This window comes from Hemiscyllium ocellatum, chromosome 9 (assembly GCF_020745735.1).
Source record: "Hemiscyllium ocellatum isolate sHemOce1 chromosome 9, sHemOce1.pat.X.cur, whole genome shotgun sequence".
NCBI classification, from domain to species: domain Eukaryota; kingdom Metazoa; phylum Chordata; class Chondrichthyes; order Orectolobiformes; family Hemiscylliidae; genus Hemiscyllium; species Hemiscyllium ocellatum.
In genome coordinates, this window is record NC_083409.1 from 97,335,902 (window position 1) to 97,349,945 (window position 14,044).

The 14,044-nt window shown below is 39.5% G+C and overlaps 1 protein-coding gene across 1 annotated transcript in view; it reads right to left on the minus strand.

Annotated features, from left to right (window-relative positions):
* Positions 1-14,044, minus strand: part of rpap2 (RNA polymerase II associated protein 2) — a 117,068-nt gene that overhangs the window by 80,214 nt on the left and 22,810 nt on the right. The window contains exons 8-9 of the mRNA XM_060829967.1: positions 7,969-8,063; positions 2,557-2,637 (exon numbers count right to left, since the gene is read on the minus strand). Of these exons, the coding sequence (XP_060685950.1) occupies positions 2,557-2,637; positions 7,969-8,063 (176 nt within the window). The remainder of the gene's footprint in view (positions 1-2,556; positions 2,638-7,968; positions 8,064-14,044) is intronic.

Consider the following 14,044-nt stretch of genomic DNA (forward strand, 5'->3'; position numbering starts at 1 on the left):
TATTTGATTGTGGTTCAACTCCACATTTTGCCTAGCTCCAATAACCCTCAACTGCCTTGATAACCAGAAATCTATCTAGCTGTGCCTTAAAACTATTCAATGATGTTTTAACAAAATAATGCCTTTAATACACTTAGACCAAAAATGAGCCAGTGCAGAATTCCTCAAAAGAACTCAATCAAGCATATACAAAATTAAGCGAAGTGTTCATTTACTCATGTAAATAAGTAAAAACTTAAATGGATAACTACAATCATACACTGGTTATAAGCATGGGCTCATTGTGTAGAAATTAACTCATTCCCGATATATCAAGCATAAGCTCCATCAACAATTGAGAAGCTTGACACTGGCCAGGACAAAGCAGCATGATTGATTTGCATTCCATTCTTCACTTCAGCTATTCACCATTTTCATCACCAGCTGGCTTGTTGTAATTACACCTACAAAAAGGCACTACAGCAACTCACCAAGACCTTTAATAGCACCTTCTAAATCAGTTAGATCTACTGACTAGAAGGACAAAGGCAAAGGCACATGAGAACACAAACACCTGTAAATTACCCCCTATGCAATTTGACATGAACACCTATTGCCATTAGATCAACATTTTAAAACACACCACCTAACAGCACCCTGCACATTCTAACACTACAATGACTGTTGCAGTTTAAGACGATGCTCACCAACAGCTTCTCAAGGGCAATTAATGCTGACCTTGCGAGCTTATATCCCATGAGCGAGTAATAAAAAAAAAGTGTAGGTTTGATGTTGTAGCAATAAAAAAAGTTAAAATGCTACAAAGAGCAGCATGACACAGGAACAGGCCCTTTGGCCCACCATGTCTGTGCTGACCATGACGCTATCCTACCTAAAATCATTTTGCCGCTACATGTACCCATCTATTCCCTGCCTATTCATAGATCTCATTCTTAAATATTGCTATTGTATTTGCTTCTACCACCTCCTATGGCAGCACCTTCTTTAAAAAAAATCTGCTTCTTGCATCTCCTTTAAACTTACCCCTTTTTACCTTAAACTATGTTCCCTAGTAATTGACAATTCTACTCTACTAATCTGTCTATCCACACCTGTCATAATTTTGTAAACTTCTACTGGGTTGCTCCTCTGTCTCCGACTTTATAAGTGAAAGCATACCAAGTTCGTCCAATCTCTCCTCATTCCTAATACCCTACGAACCAAGTAACATCCTGATAAAACTCTTCTGTACCCTCTCCAAAACCTCCAAATCCTTCAGATAGTGTGGTGACCAGAACTGTACACAATATTACAAATGTGACCTAACTAAAAGTTCTATGCAACTGCAACAGGACTTGCCCACTTTAACACTGTATGACCTGACCTATGAAGGCAAGCCTGCCATATAGCTTTTTGATTTGGAGGTGCCAGTGTTGGACTGGGGTGGACAAAGTTTTTAAAAAAATCACAACACCAGGTTATAGTCCAACATGTTTATTCGGAAGCACTAGCCTTTTTGATCACCTCATTCCTTATGTTGCCACTGTCAGGGAACTGTGAACCTGTACGTCTAAATCCCTCTATATGTTCATGCTTCTAAGTGTTCTGCCATTTAATGCATGCTTCCTGCCTGCCTGCAAGAGACCTTCTAAAATGCATCACCTTGTACCTGAAGGGTCTGTTTCCATGCCATATAAAACTTTATGATTCGATGGCTGAATTAAATTCTATCTGCCATTCTCTGCCCAAGTCTCTAGCCTATTTATATCCTGCTGTATCCTCTGGCAATCCTCCTCACCTACAACTTACTAATCAGACCACCTATGTTCTCCTCCAAATCATTTGTGTATATTCCAAACTATAGGGATCCCAGCACTGATTCCTACAGAATATCATTGCAAACAAATCTCCACTTTGAAAAATACTGCTCCACTGCTAATCTGTCTTTGCCCAAGCCAGTTCTGTATCCATCTTACCAACTCACCGCAGATCCCACATGACTTCACCTTCTGTATCAGCCTGCCATGCTACATATTAATTGCGTATAAATAAGATGATAACATAATTAAGATAAAACTAAAAAAAAATACATTAGTGCACATAACCACCTGCATTTAGTTTTAGATAGTGATGCTACACATTGCATTATAAGTCACATTTTTTCAAATGTTCACAACTAAGAAGAAAATGGACTGGAATAAGTAAATTATTTTTCACATGGATAGCAATCAACACCTGTTGAGCAATGAGGGCACAAACTGCATCATTTAAAAATCATCACACCCCCAAACAACCTGGCTCCAAAAGTGTATTTCAGGAAGCAAGAATTAAGAGGGGGTCAAATGGTTTTCCTCATTTTCAGTCATCTTATGATGATTTCAAAGACACATCCATGTGTTTGCACACGTGAGATGGAAACAGGACAGGGAAGGAAAAAGGCTAGAGTCAGTGACAGCAGGAATCTGGGGGATATAGAACTGATGAAAATTAGGCGTTGTGTGGGTAAAAATTAAAGCAGCCCATACTTGATGCATAGAGATACAAGCTCACATATAACTTGTAGCCTCAATCACTTACCTGAATGTTTTCACAAGAGAACTTAATTCACCAGAAACATCAGTTATGCCAAGTTGCAGTGATCCCAGTAACTCCGGTAAACTAGAAATGGAAAATAATTAATCTTATACAATATATCTGTTTGGAAGATCCAGATTAATGAAGCTTATTTTACTGTAGCACATGACATACTTCTCCTTTGGGAAGGATACTCAAGACCTTAACCAGACTATCCAGCTTAAACAAAAATACAAACGTCAATGCTCTCTCAATGTTAGTTCAAAAATTGTGACTTGACTTCAACCGGTTCGGGAATGCTGCAAAATTAATAAAATATTCATTTCAATTATTTCCTCTTTAGTTTTGGTTATTTTCTGGTTGTGATTGAATGCTGACAACTGGAGACAATGCAAACTCTGAACATTAAAATTTCCTTTCTTTCTAGGATGTGATGCATCTGAAAAGAATACCAAAGTAATAAAATTAAAAAATATATAAAACAGCTGCTGTTTCGTGACTACATTTGGACTGAAGAAATGACGAGAGATAGTTAATTATTGTTAAGATCACTGGACTTCATAAGGCAGTTACATTTTAAACGAAGATCTGTAGTACGACACTGGATAAACCTTTCTGCTAATTTAAACCAGACACACAGAAAAGCTCACCTCGTTTCACAATCTGTAATAGAATGAGTGACAAAGAACTACCAAATCCTACTATTTAAAGAATAAATTAACAATTTATTCTTTAAATCCAAGAAATAAAAAGGGAATATTAAACAACTATCTACACTGTAAACCTCTTTTGTCTGATCAACTTATCTACCCCCCACTCCATAACACTACACTGATCCGATAAGACCCCACCGATAAAATTTTACAAAAAGAATCAAATTTCAAAAGCAGTCAGCTGTGTTGATTCTCCTTTTTATCTTCCTCTAGATTTTTTTGGGTCTTTTCTTCAGTCTTCTGATTTCTTATGAAAAGGTACCTTTCAGAAAATGATTATGGGCAGTCTGTGTTTATTGGTGCTATTTGTTACCTCTGGCTAACCTGCTAAAATGCCAGATTTTTATACCCCAAAACATCAGATTGTCTCGTTGTTTTGATGTTGTTAAAACAATAAAATTCAAATTCGATTGGATTTTGGTATCTTGGGGCATAATTTAAACAGATTGATTGGCCAAATTCTGATTTGTCATGTACCATAGCAACAATTCCGCAATTTGTTTTGCAGCCAAATGTTACATTTAACTTTTTCAGCACATTTGTGCCTTCCATGTCTGTACCAGCTTTCACTCTCAAACATACAGTACACACCTACAACTTCATAACATCTGTTAATTCAAAGTAAAATGGAACAGTTTGAAGAGTGAAAATCTTCCCAGAGACCTGGTTGACATAGAAAGCCATAAAACCATGAGAAATATGAACAGAAGTACACAAGAACAAAGAACTAGGAGCAGGAGTAGGCCATCTGGTCCTTCGAACCTCCCCCATTGAAGATCTGGACTCCCCAGGGTGGGGGACCCTGTTCCACACTCGGTTAATAAATACTAGCAACCCATGTTGTTGGTGTCACTCTGCATTGCATCCAACCATCTGAGCTAACCAAAAACCCTTAGTCTGCAATGTTGCTTGGGGTAAAAATAAATGTAAAATTTCATTGTTTGTGTCAGTTACTCTGGACTGCTCAATTATTTTAAAAATCAGCACAAACAAGCAGCAAGTTATGGCATTGTACATTGAGGAAAAACTAGGAATTTCAGGAGAGTCAAAATAAAAAGCAAAAATATTTGAAAGTTAACATCTGCTTAAGATCAACAGTTACAGAAGATGATCATTTCTTTATTGAAAATAAAGTGAGACATGTAAGCATCAAAAAATCTGAGACAATAAATAGAAAGAGTTCCCTATCCTTTCATATCCTTAAAAATATTTTATTAAATGCATATTTATATTAGTACATATTAATGCTACCATATTGTACAATGTTCCTTTGAGGGTGATTATGGTAGGGAATTTTAATTTTCCCAACAGACTGGGACTGCCATAGTATTAAGGGTTTAAATGGAGAGGAATTTGTTAAGTGTGTAAAGGAAAACTTTCTGATTGAATCAGTGTATGTACCTACTAGAGAAGGTGCAAAACTTTACCTACTCTTGGGAAATAAGGTAGGGCAGGTGACGGAGGTGTCAGTGAAGCAGCACTATGGGGCTAGCAACCATAATTCGTGATGGAAAAGGATAGACCAGATCTAAAAGTTGAAGTTCTAAATTGGAAGGAGGCTAATTTTGACGGTATTAGGCAAGAACTTTCAAAAGCCGATTGGGGCTGATGTTCACCGGTAAAAAGGGATGGCTGGAAAATGGAAGCCTTCAGAAATGAGATAATAAGTGTTCAGAGACAGAATATTCCTGTTAAGGTGAAAGGAAAGGCTGGTAGGTGTAGGGAATGTTGGACGACTACAGAAATTGAGGATTTGGTTAAGAAAAAGAAGGAAGCATATGTCGGGTATAGACAAGATAGATTGAGTGAATCCTTAGAAGAGTATAAAGGCAGAGGAGTATACTTGAGAAAAATCAGGAGGGCAAAAAGGGGACATGAAATGGCTTTGGCAAATAGAATTAAGGAGAACCCAAAAGGATTTTTACAAATTCATTAAGCACAAAAGAGTAACTAGGGAGAGAATAGGTCCCCTCAAAGATCAGCAAGGCAGCCTTTATGTGGAGCCACAGGAAATGGGGGAGATACTAAACGAGTATTTTGCATCAATATTTACAGTGGAAAAGGTTATGGAAGATACAGAGTGTAGGAGAATAGGTGGTGACATCTTGAAAAATATCCATATTACAGAGGAGGATGTGCTGGATGTCTTGAAAAGCATTAAAGTGGATAAATCCCCAGGACCTGATCAGGTGTACCCTAGGACTCCATGGGAAGCTAAGGAATGATTGTTGGGCTCCTTGCTGAGATATTTGTATCATCGATAGTCACAGGGGAGGTGCCGTAAGACTGGAGGTTGGCTAACATGGTGCCACTGTTTAAGAAGGGTGGCAGAGACAAACCAGGGAACTATACACCAATGAGCCTGATATTGATGGTGGGCAAGTTGTTGGAGGGAAACCTGAGGGACAGGATTTACATGTGTTTGGAAAGGCAAGGATTGATTAGGGAAAGGCAACATGGCTTTGTGCATGGGAAATCATGTCTCACAAAAATTAGCTTTCTGAAGAAATAACAAAGAGGAGTGGAGGGCAGAGCGGTGGCCGTGATTAAGATTAGCAAGGTTACACCTCATGGATGACAGGGAGAACTAGTGGAGGAATGGGATTGTGGGAGATATAAAGCAGTTTGGATCAGTAATTGGCTTGCTGAAAGAAGACAGAGGGTGGTGGTTGATGGGAAATGTTCATCCTGGAGTCTAGTTACCAGTAGTGTACCGCAAGGGTCGGTGTTGGGGCCACTGCTGTTCGTCATTTTCATGAACGACCTGGATGAGGGCATAGAATGGTGGGTTAGTAAACTTGCAGACGACACTAAGGTCGATGGAGTTGTGGATAGTGATGAAGGATGTAGTGGGTTAGACAGAGACATAGCTAAGCGGCAGAGCTGGGCTGAGAGGTGGCAAATGGAGTTTAATGCGGACAAGCGTGAGGTGATTCACTTTGGTTGAAGTAACCGGAATGCAAAGTACTGGGCTAATGGCAAGATTCTTGGTAGTGTAGATGAGCAGAGAGATCTTGGTGTCCAGGTACACAGATCTTTGAAAGTTGCTACCCAGGTTGACAGGGTTGTTAAGGCATACAATGTTTTAGCTTTTATTAACAGAGGGATCAAGTTCCGAAACCATGAGGTTATGCTGCAGCTGTACAAAATTCTAGTGCGGCCGCACTTGGAGTATTGTGTACAGTTCTGGTCACCACATTAGGAGGAGGATGTGGAAGCTTTGGAAAGGGTGCAGAGGCAATTTACTAGGATGTTGCCTGGTATGGAGGGAAGGTCTTACGAGGAAAGGCTGAGGGACTTGAGGTTGTTATCGTTAGAGAAGAAGGTTGAGAGGTGACTTAATAGAGACATATAAAAGATAATCGGAGGGTTAGATAGGGTGGACAGGGAGAGCCTTTTTCCAAGAAAGGTGACAGTGAGCATGAGGGGTCATAGCTTTAAATTGAGGAGTGATAGATATAGGACAGGTGTCACAGGTAGTTTCTTTACTCAGAGTAGTAAGGGTATGGAATGCTTTGCCTGCAACGGTAGTAGATTCACCAACTTTAAGTACATTTTAGACAAGCATATGAATGTACATGGAATAGTGTAGGTTAGATGGGCTTCAGGTTGGTATGACAGGTCGGCGCAACATCGAGGGCCGAAGGGCCTTTACTGCGCTGTAATGTTCTATTTGGATACAGAACTGGCTCAAAAGGTAGAAGATGGAGGATGGTGGAGGGAGGGTTGTTTTTCAGACTGGAGGCCTGTGACCAGTGGAGTGCCACAAGGATTGGTGCGGAGTTCACTACTTTATGTAATTTACATAAATGATTTGGATGCGAGCATAAGAGGTACAGTTAGTAAGTTTGCAGATGACACCAAAATGGGAGATGTAGTGGATAGCAAAGAAGTTACCTCAGATTACAACGGGACCTTGATCAGATGGGCCAATGAGCTGAGGAGTGGCAGATTGAGTTTAATTTAGATAAATGAGAGGTGCTGCATTTTGGAAAGCAAATCAGAGCAGGACTTCTACTTAATGGTAAGATCCTAGAGACTGTTGCTGAACAAAGACTTGAATGTAGGTTCATAGGTCTTGAAAGTGGAGTCCTAGGTAGATAGGATGTGAAGGCGGCATTTGGTATGCTTTCCTTTATTGGTCAGACTACTGAGCACAGGAGTTGGGAGGGCATGTTGTGGCTGCATGGGACATTGGTTAGGCCCTTTTTGGAATATTGCATGCAATTCTGCTCTCACTCCTAACGGAAGGATGTTGTGAAACTTGATAGGCACATGGATGGATGTATGAATAGGAAGGGCTTGGAGTTCTATGGACTGGTTGCTGGCAGATGAGACAAGATTGGGAGTGGGATATCTAGTTGGCATGGATGAGTTGGACTGAAGGGTCTGTTTCCGTGCTATACATCTCTATGACTCTAAGTAATGGAATTTCACCTTGAAAATTTAAACATGCAAATTCTAACAAAAAGCTTAACAGACAAAAATATTTTCAAGTGAAATTTCCTTTTGTACTTTCGTTAACATGACCCTTGCTATACTATTTTTCTTCTCAAAAAGTAATTCGCAAAGAATACAAAGATTAGAAATCATCTCAAAAGTTCTTTTATATTAACTGTGCTAACTGAAAATATAAACTAAGGACATCACAGGATCTTGGTGGCTAACAATAAACACCTACTAAATGTATAATTATACTTACACTTTGTGAAGTCGATCCAGCACAATCTGTTTGCGGATCTGGTGCTGTGCAGCAAAATCCAACAAAGGAAGAACTGGACCATCCTCTTTACTACCCTAAATTCCAAATAAAGACACCCTTTACACAAAGTTAATTCAATACTTAAATAAGACTGAAGTTTTGATGATATAGTAATTCAACACATTCTCTTGTACCTTTGGAAAACAGCTTAAATTCAGCCCAGGTAAATGGGATAAATAAAAAAAAGCATGCAGACTGAACACGATCTTCAAACTTTTTATGGATACTTATTCCTATTACTCCAAGTTTAAGCCTACTCAAATTAGGATTCGGGGTCAGAAATCAGAACATTTTGTTGCAATCAAATGTGGTATTGGACCACAAATAGGCAGTTGTTACAAACAATTAGTTCATAACTTGTGTGTTTTGGAATATAACGTTTAGCTTTAGAAGTGGAAATGGATGTAGATAAATGGGGAGGCATCTGACCAAGAAACTAATAAGTATAACTCTGATATAAATGCAATTCAACAGCCTGAAGATCATTACAGTTAAAAATTGACATGTTTATCTTCAAGACCAGAATTAGAAATGTAAACAATGATCATCAGATGACCCATTTGGATTGTTTGGTGGAACCAAGGTGACCATTATCTGCATAAAAAAGCTAAAAACTAACAACAATTGTGAGAAATCCAGTTGTAAATCTCCAATTATTCATATTGATTACAAAAGCAAAAGGTTGTATTAAAGACAAACATTTGATCTGTATTTCTGACTGAAGCCATTTCAAATGGTTAGTCACGCTGCATGTTAAACGGAAACTATTATTGTGCAGAATGTAGATAGGGATCAAGCATTGAAGGGGCATGTCATAGGAGAAACAGTAAAACAAAGTTGAAAATAGAAAAGACAGGCACCTTTCTTTGTTTACAATTCCTGGAGGGCAGCCAAAAGCGATAACAGTAAGAATATGGGATATTCATAAGAAACATAAGAAACAGCAAGATTTTTAAAAATTAAAGAGAATGTGATAGTCATTTGATTTTAGAATAATGTTGAGATGTGAAATGACTAAGGAACTTATTTTAGGAAGTCTGAGATGCCCACATGTAAAAGAATAAATATGCAAGAGGCAGTTAATGCTTGGAACTGGATAGAAATATTTGATAGCTGTTTAAGGAATATTATAAGTATATTTTAAATGGACAGTAAAAGTGCTCCAAGACTCATGGATGATTCAGAATGATAATAATGAGATGCTTCAGTTGGAGGAGAAGATAGAAACAATACGTTTCATGGAGAACTTGGAATGATCTATTGTACAATTCAACTTAATATATCAATGTGGGATTCACATAGGTTACAATGCAGAAGTAGACTAGTTTATATGGATAAAGCTCTGCAAGGAACAATTAAAACTTTGGAAACTAAAAGGAATATTCGCACATTTGATACAATTCAAGGACTTCAGGATTTTTCAGAGAATGTTATTCAGTGAGCTAACATGTAGGTAAGCACTATCAAAGATAGACAATGACTATACATACCTTCAAAATACCACATTCCATGTGCTGCTGTAATCAACATTTATAGACAGTAGGTAAATTCCAATGTTTCCAATTCCAGCTATTAGAACGTGAAACTACAGCACAGGAACAGATATTTAAGCCCACTATATCTGTGCTGACCATGATGCTACACTAAACTAACCCTACCTGCCTGCACATGGTCTGTATCCCTCTATTCCCTGCCTGTTCAGGCATTTAAATACCTCAAATGTTGCTATTATACGTATTTCTACCATGCCCACTGATAACAGACTCCAGGCACCTACTACGTTCTGTGTAAAAACACTTTCCTGGCACACCACCTTTAAACTTTTTACCACTCACCTTAAACCTATGCACTCTAGTATTTTACATTTCCACCCTATCCATGCCTCTTGTAATTTTAAATGCTTGTGTCAGGTATACATTGCCTGACAGGTATATCCTCAGCTTCCAATACGCTATTGAAAATAACCAAATGCGTCCAACCCCTTCCATCGAAATCAGGAAACATCTTGGTAAACGTTTTCTGCACCCTCTCCAAAGCTTCCACGTTTTTCCTATAGTGTGGTGACCAGAAATGCACACAATGCCCCAAATGTGGCCTAACTAAAAACTTTTATACAGCTACAAAATGACTTGCCTACATTTATACTCCATGCCCTGACCAACAAAGGAAAGCATACTGTACACCCTTCTCATCACATTCAAAGAGCTAATGACTTACACCTCAAGATTCCTCAGTATATCAATGCTTCTAAGGGTCCTGCAATTCACTGCATACTTTCCTCTTTCATTTAACCTCAAAAGAAAATGCATCACTTCACACTTGCCTGGATTAAACTCAGTCTGCTATTTCTGTGGCAAACTATCCAATCTCCTTATGTCTCCTTCCACAACTTTTCATTCATCTGCAAATTTACTAATCAGACCACCAACATTTTCATCCAAATCATTTTTATATATTGCAGATAAGCAAGCTCCCAGCACTGATCCTAATAGAACTTCACTTGTCACAGACCACCAGTCAGAAAAGAAAACCCTCCACAACTACCCTCTGGCTTCATTGACCAAGCCAATTTTGCATCAAATTTACTAATTCAACATGGATCCCATGTGACTTAATCATCTGGACCAGCCTACCATGAGGGATTTTGTCAAATGCTTCAGTAAAGTCCACATAGACAACATTCACTGCGATACCCTCAATCATTTTTGTCACTTGCTCAAATTAAAACTCAACTGAATTCGAGACAAGACCCCCCCCCTGCACAATGCCAAGCTGACTATATCTAAAATTTATTACTTTCCAAAATGTCAGTAGATCTGGTCCCAAAGAATCAGACCCTTCAGTCCAATTCATCCATGCCGATCAGATATCCTAACCTAATCTAGTCCCATTTGCCAGCACTTGGCCCATATCCCTCTGACCCCTTCCTATTCATATACCCATTCAGATGCCTTTTAAATTGAACCAGCCACCACCACTTCCTCTGGCAGCTCATTTCCGTACACGCACCACCCTCTGCGTGAAGAGGTTGCCCCTTAGGTCTCTTATATCTTTCCCCTCTCAGCCTAAACCTATGCCTCCTAGTTCTAGATCCCTTGTCTATTTATCCTACCAATGCCCCTCATGATTTTATAAACTTCTGTAAAAGGTCACCCCTCAGACTCCAACACTCCAGGGAAAACAGCCACAACATATTTAGCCTCTCCTTATAGCTCAAACCCTCCAATGCTTCTCCAATAAATTTCACTACCACTGATGGGGCTCACTGGCCTATAATTTCCTGGACTATCCCTGTTGCCCTTCTTAAACAAAGGAACAACATTGACTACTCTCAATCTTCTGAGACATCATCTGTGGCTAAAGAGGATATAAGGATTTTGGTCAAGGCCCCAGCTATCTTCTCTCTTGATTCCTTCTGTTTCCTGGGATAGGTTCCATCATACCCTGGGGACTTACCTAATAATGTTTTTCTAGACATCAAAGCCACCCCTTCTTAATGTCAGCATGCCCTAGAACAGTAACATATCTTCTTTAATATTACAACCATCCTCATTCTTGTCCTTGGTGAATACCGATGTCAAGTATACATTAAGGACCCTACCCACTTACTCTTGCTCAACTAAAATTCCCTCCTTTGTCCTAGGTACCCTCTTGCTTTAAGTATATAAAAAAAACTTTGGGATCTCCTAAATTTTACTTGCCAAGCACACTTCATGGCCCCTTTCAGGCCTCCTAATTCCTTGCTTAAGTTCATTCCTGCTTCCTTTACATTCAGATTTCAGTTGCCTAAATCTTACAGATTCTTCCTTTTTCTTTTAGACTATATTTTCCAAATGTCTGATCATTCAGGGTTCATAAATCGTGCCATCTTTATCTTTCATCCTCACAGCAACACACTGGTTCTGAACTTTGATTAACTGGCCTTTAAAAGTGCTCCCATATCAAATGTGGATTTCCCCTCAAAAAGTCACTTCCAATTTAACTTCTTCAGTTCCCGCCTAATACTGTTGCCTACCTCAATTCAGCTCTTTCAGAGGTCCAGTCTTTGACTTACCCATAACTATCTTAAAACTTACAGAATTATGATCACTGCGCCGAAAATGCTCCACCAATGCAACCTTGATTATATGCCCAGGTTCATTCCCCACTACAAGATCAAGTACAACCCCTTCCCAAGTTGGAGTATCTACATACTGCTTCAAGAAAGTCTCTGGTGCACCTAACAAATTCTGCCCCATTTAAGCCCCTAACACTAAGGGAGTTCGAGTCAATACTGGGGATGTCAAAATCACCCACTCTAACAATGCTGCTGGTTTTATACCTTCCCACGGTCTGCCTACATATCTGTTTTGCTATCTCCTGTTAGTTATTGGGAGGCATATAGTATAACCTCATCATTGTGACTGCAACTTTTTATTCTAGAGTTCTACCCATTTGGCTTCCCTGGATAATGCCTCCAATACATCCTCTCTTTAGTGTAGCTGTGACACTCTCCTTAAATCAGTAATGCAACTCCCCATCCCTTTTATATCCCTCTCTATCACACATGAAACATTTAAGCCATGGAATGTTGAGCTGCCAATCCTGCCCTTCTCTCAATCAAGTTTCAGTGATGGCTTCCAAATTGTAATTCCATGAGCTAATCCAAGCTCAAAGCTCATCGCACTTACTTGTTATACACCTTAAATTAGACCCACTTGCCTTGGAAGAGATCCTGATGATCCAGATATCTGAAGCCCTCCTTCCTGCACGAGTTCTTTAGTCATATTCAACTGTAGTATCTTCCAGTTTCTGGCCTCACTGGGAGTGATTCCAAGATTACAACCAGAGACAATCCTGCTTTTCTACCTAACTCACTAAATTTCCTTTGCAAGACCTCATCTCTCTTCATGCCAAAGTCATTAAAACAAATATGGACTATCACCTCTGGCTGCTCACTCTCCTCTTTCAAAATGTCCAATGTTACTTAGAGACATCCTTGACCTTGACACTGGGGGGGGGGGGCCACTATTATCCTGAAGTCTTGCTAGCAGCCACAGAAACCCAAGCCTGTGTGTGTGTCCCTGATGCTAGAGTTGCTCATCATTACGCTCACTGACACTTTGACATTGCAATGTACAACTGATTGTGGTGCCACTAATTTGGCTGTTGCTTCCCCCCGGCCCAAGGAGCCATTCCCCCACAACTGTATCCAAACAATATCATTATTTGATGGGGGTCTGCACTGTCCTGGCAGTCACCTATCTAACTGGCTAAACTTTTGATGTTCCAGGGATGTGGTCACATCTATACAACTTTCTACCACTTGCATGTTCTTCAGAGTCCAACTGCTGCTCCAACTGATCCACGCAGTCAGAGGAGCTGCAGTTGGATACTTCCTGCAGACATAGTTGTCAGTAACATGTGACTGAGAAGCATACCAATCAATCAATCAACCAACTTGCCATTACTGCCCAACTAGTACATGATTATTTGGTAACATGGAGTTAAAGTGGGTATTTTACTTCAGGTAGGGGGCATATTCAACATAAAGCAGTAATTAAGGAATGAGTGAAAACTGCTGCTATCTGTAGTGGTAAAGATTAAAGCACATCAGAAGGGAACAAACGTCAACCAATTAGGTACCATAGGGATTGAGGTAGGCACATAAGTAGTAACATTAGTAGCAATTGGGTTGGAGAAAGTAAACAAGCTAGATTTATACAGGCACACAGAAGAGGAACAAATGAATGAGTAGGATGTTATAAAGAAGGTTAACCAAATCATCCAGGAGATGGGAAAAATGTCAGAAGATCTGTTGCCCAGTATCCGAATGATATGTAGGACAACACTCAGTAGATTAATCTATTAGATTAACTCCATGCAAGTTGAAGGCAGGAAAGACGATGCGATTGCCAGGGAATGTCCAGGCTAGTAGCAAGGAAGAGGGATTGCAAGCGAGTGTTAAATGATTGACTGGGATATGATGTTGAGGATCAGCTGATCAAATATGATAGAGGAATGGAACAGGCAGAAA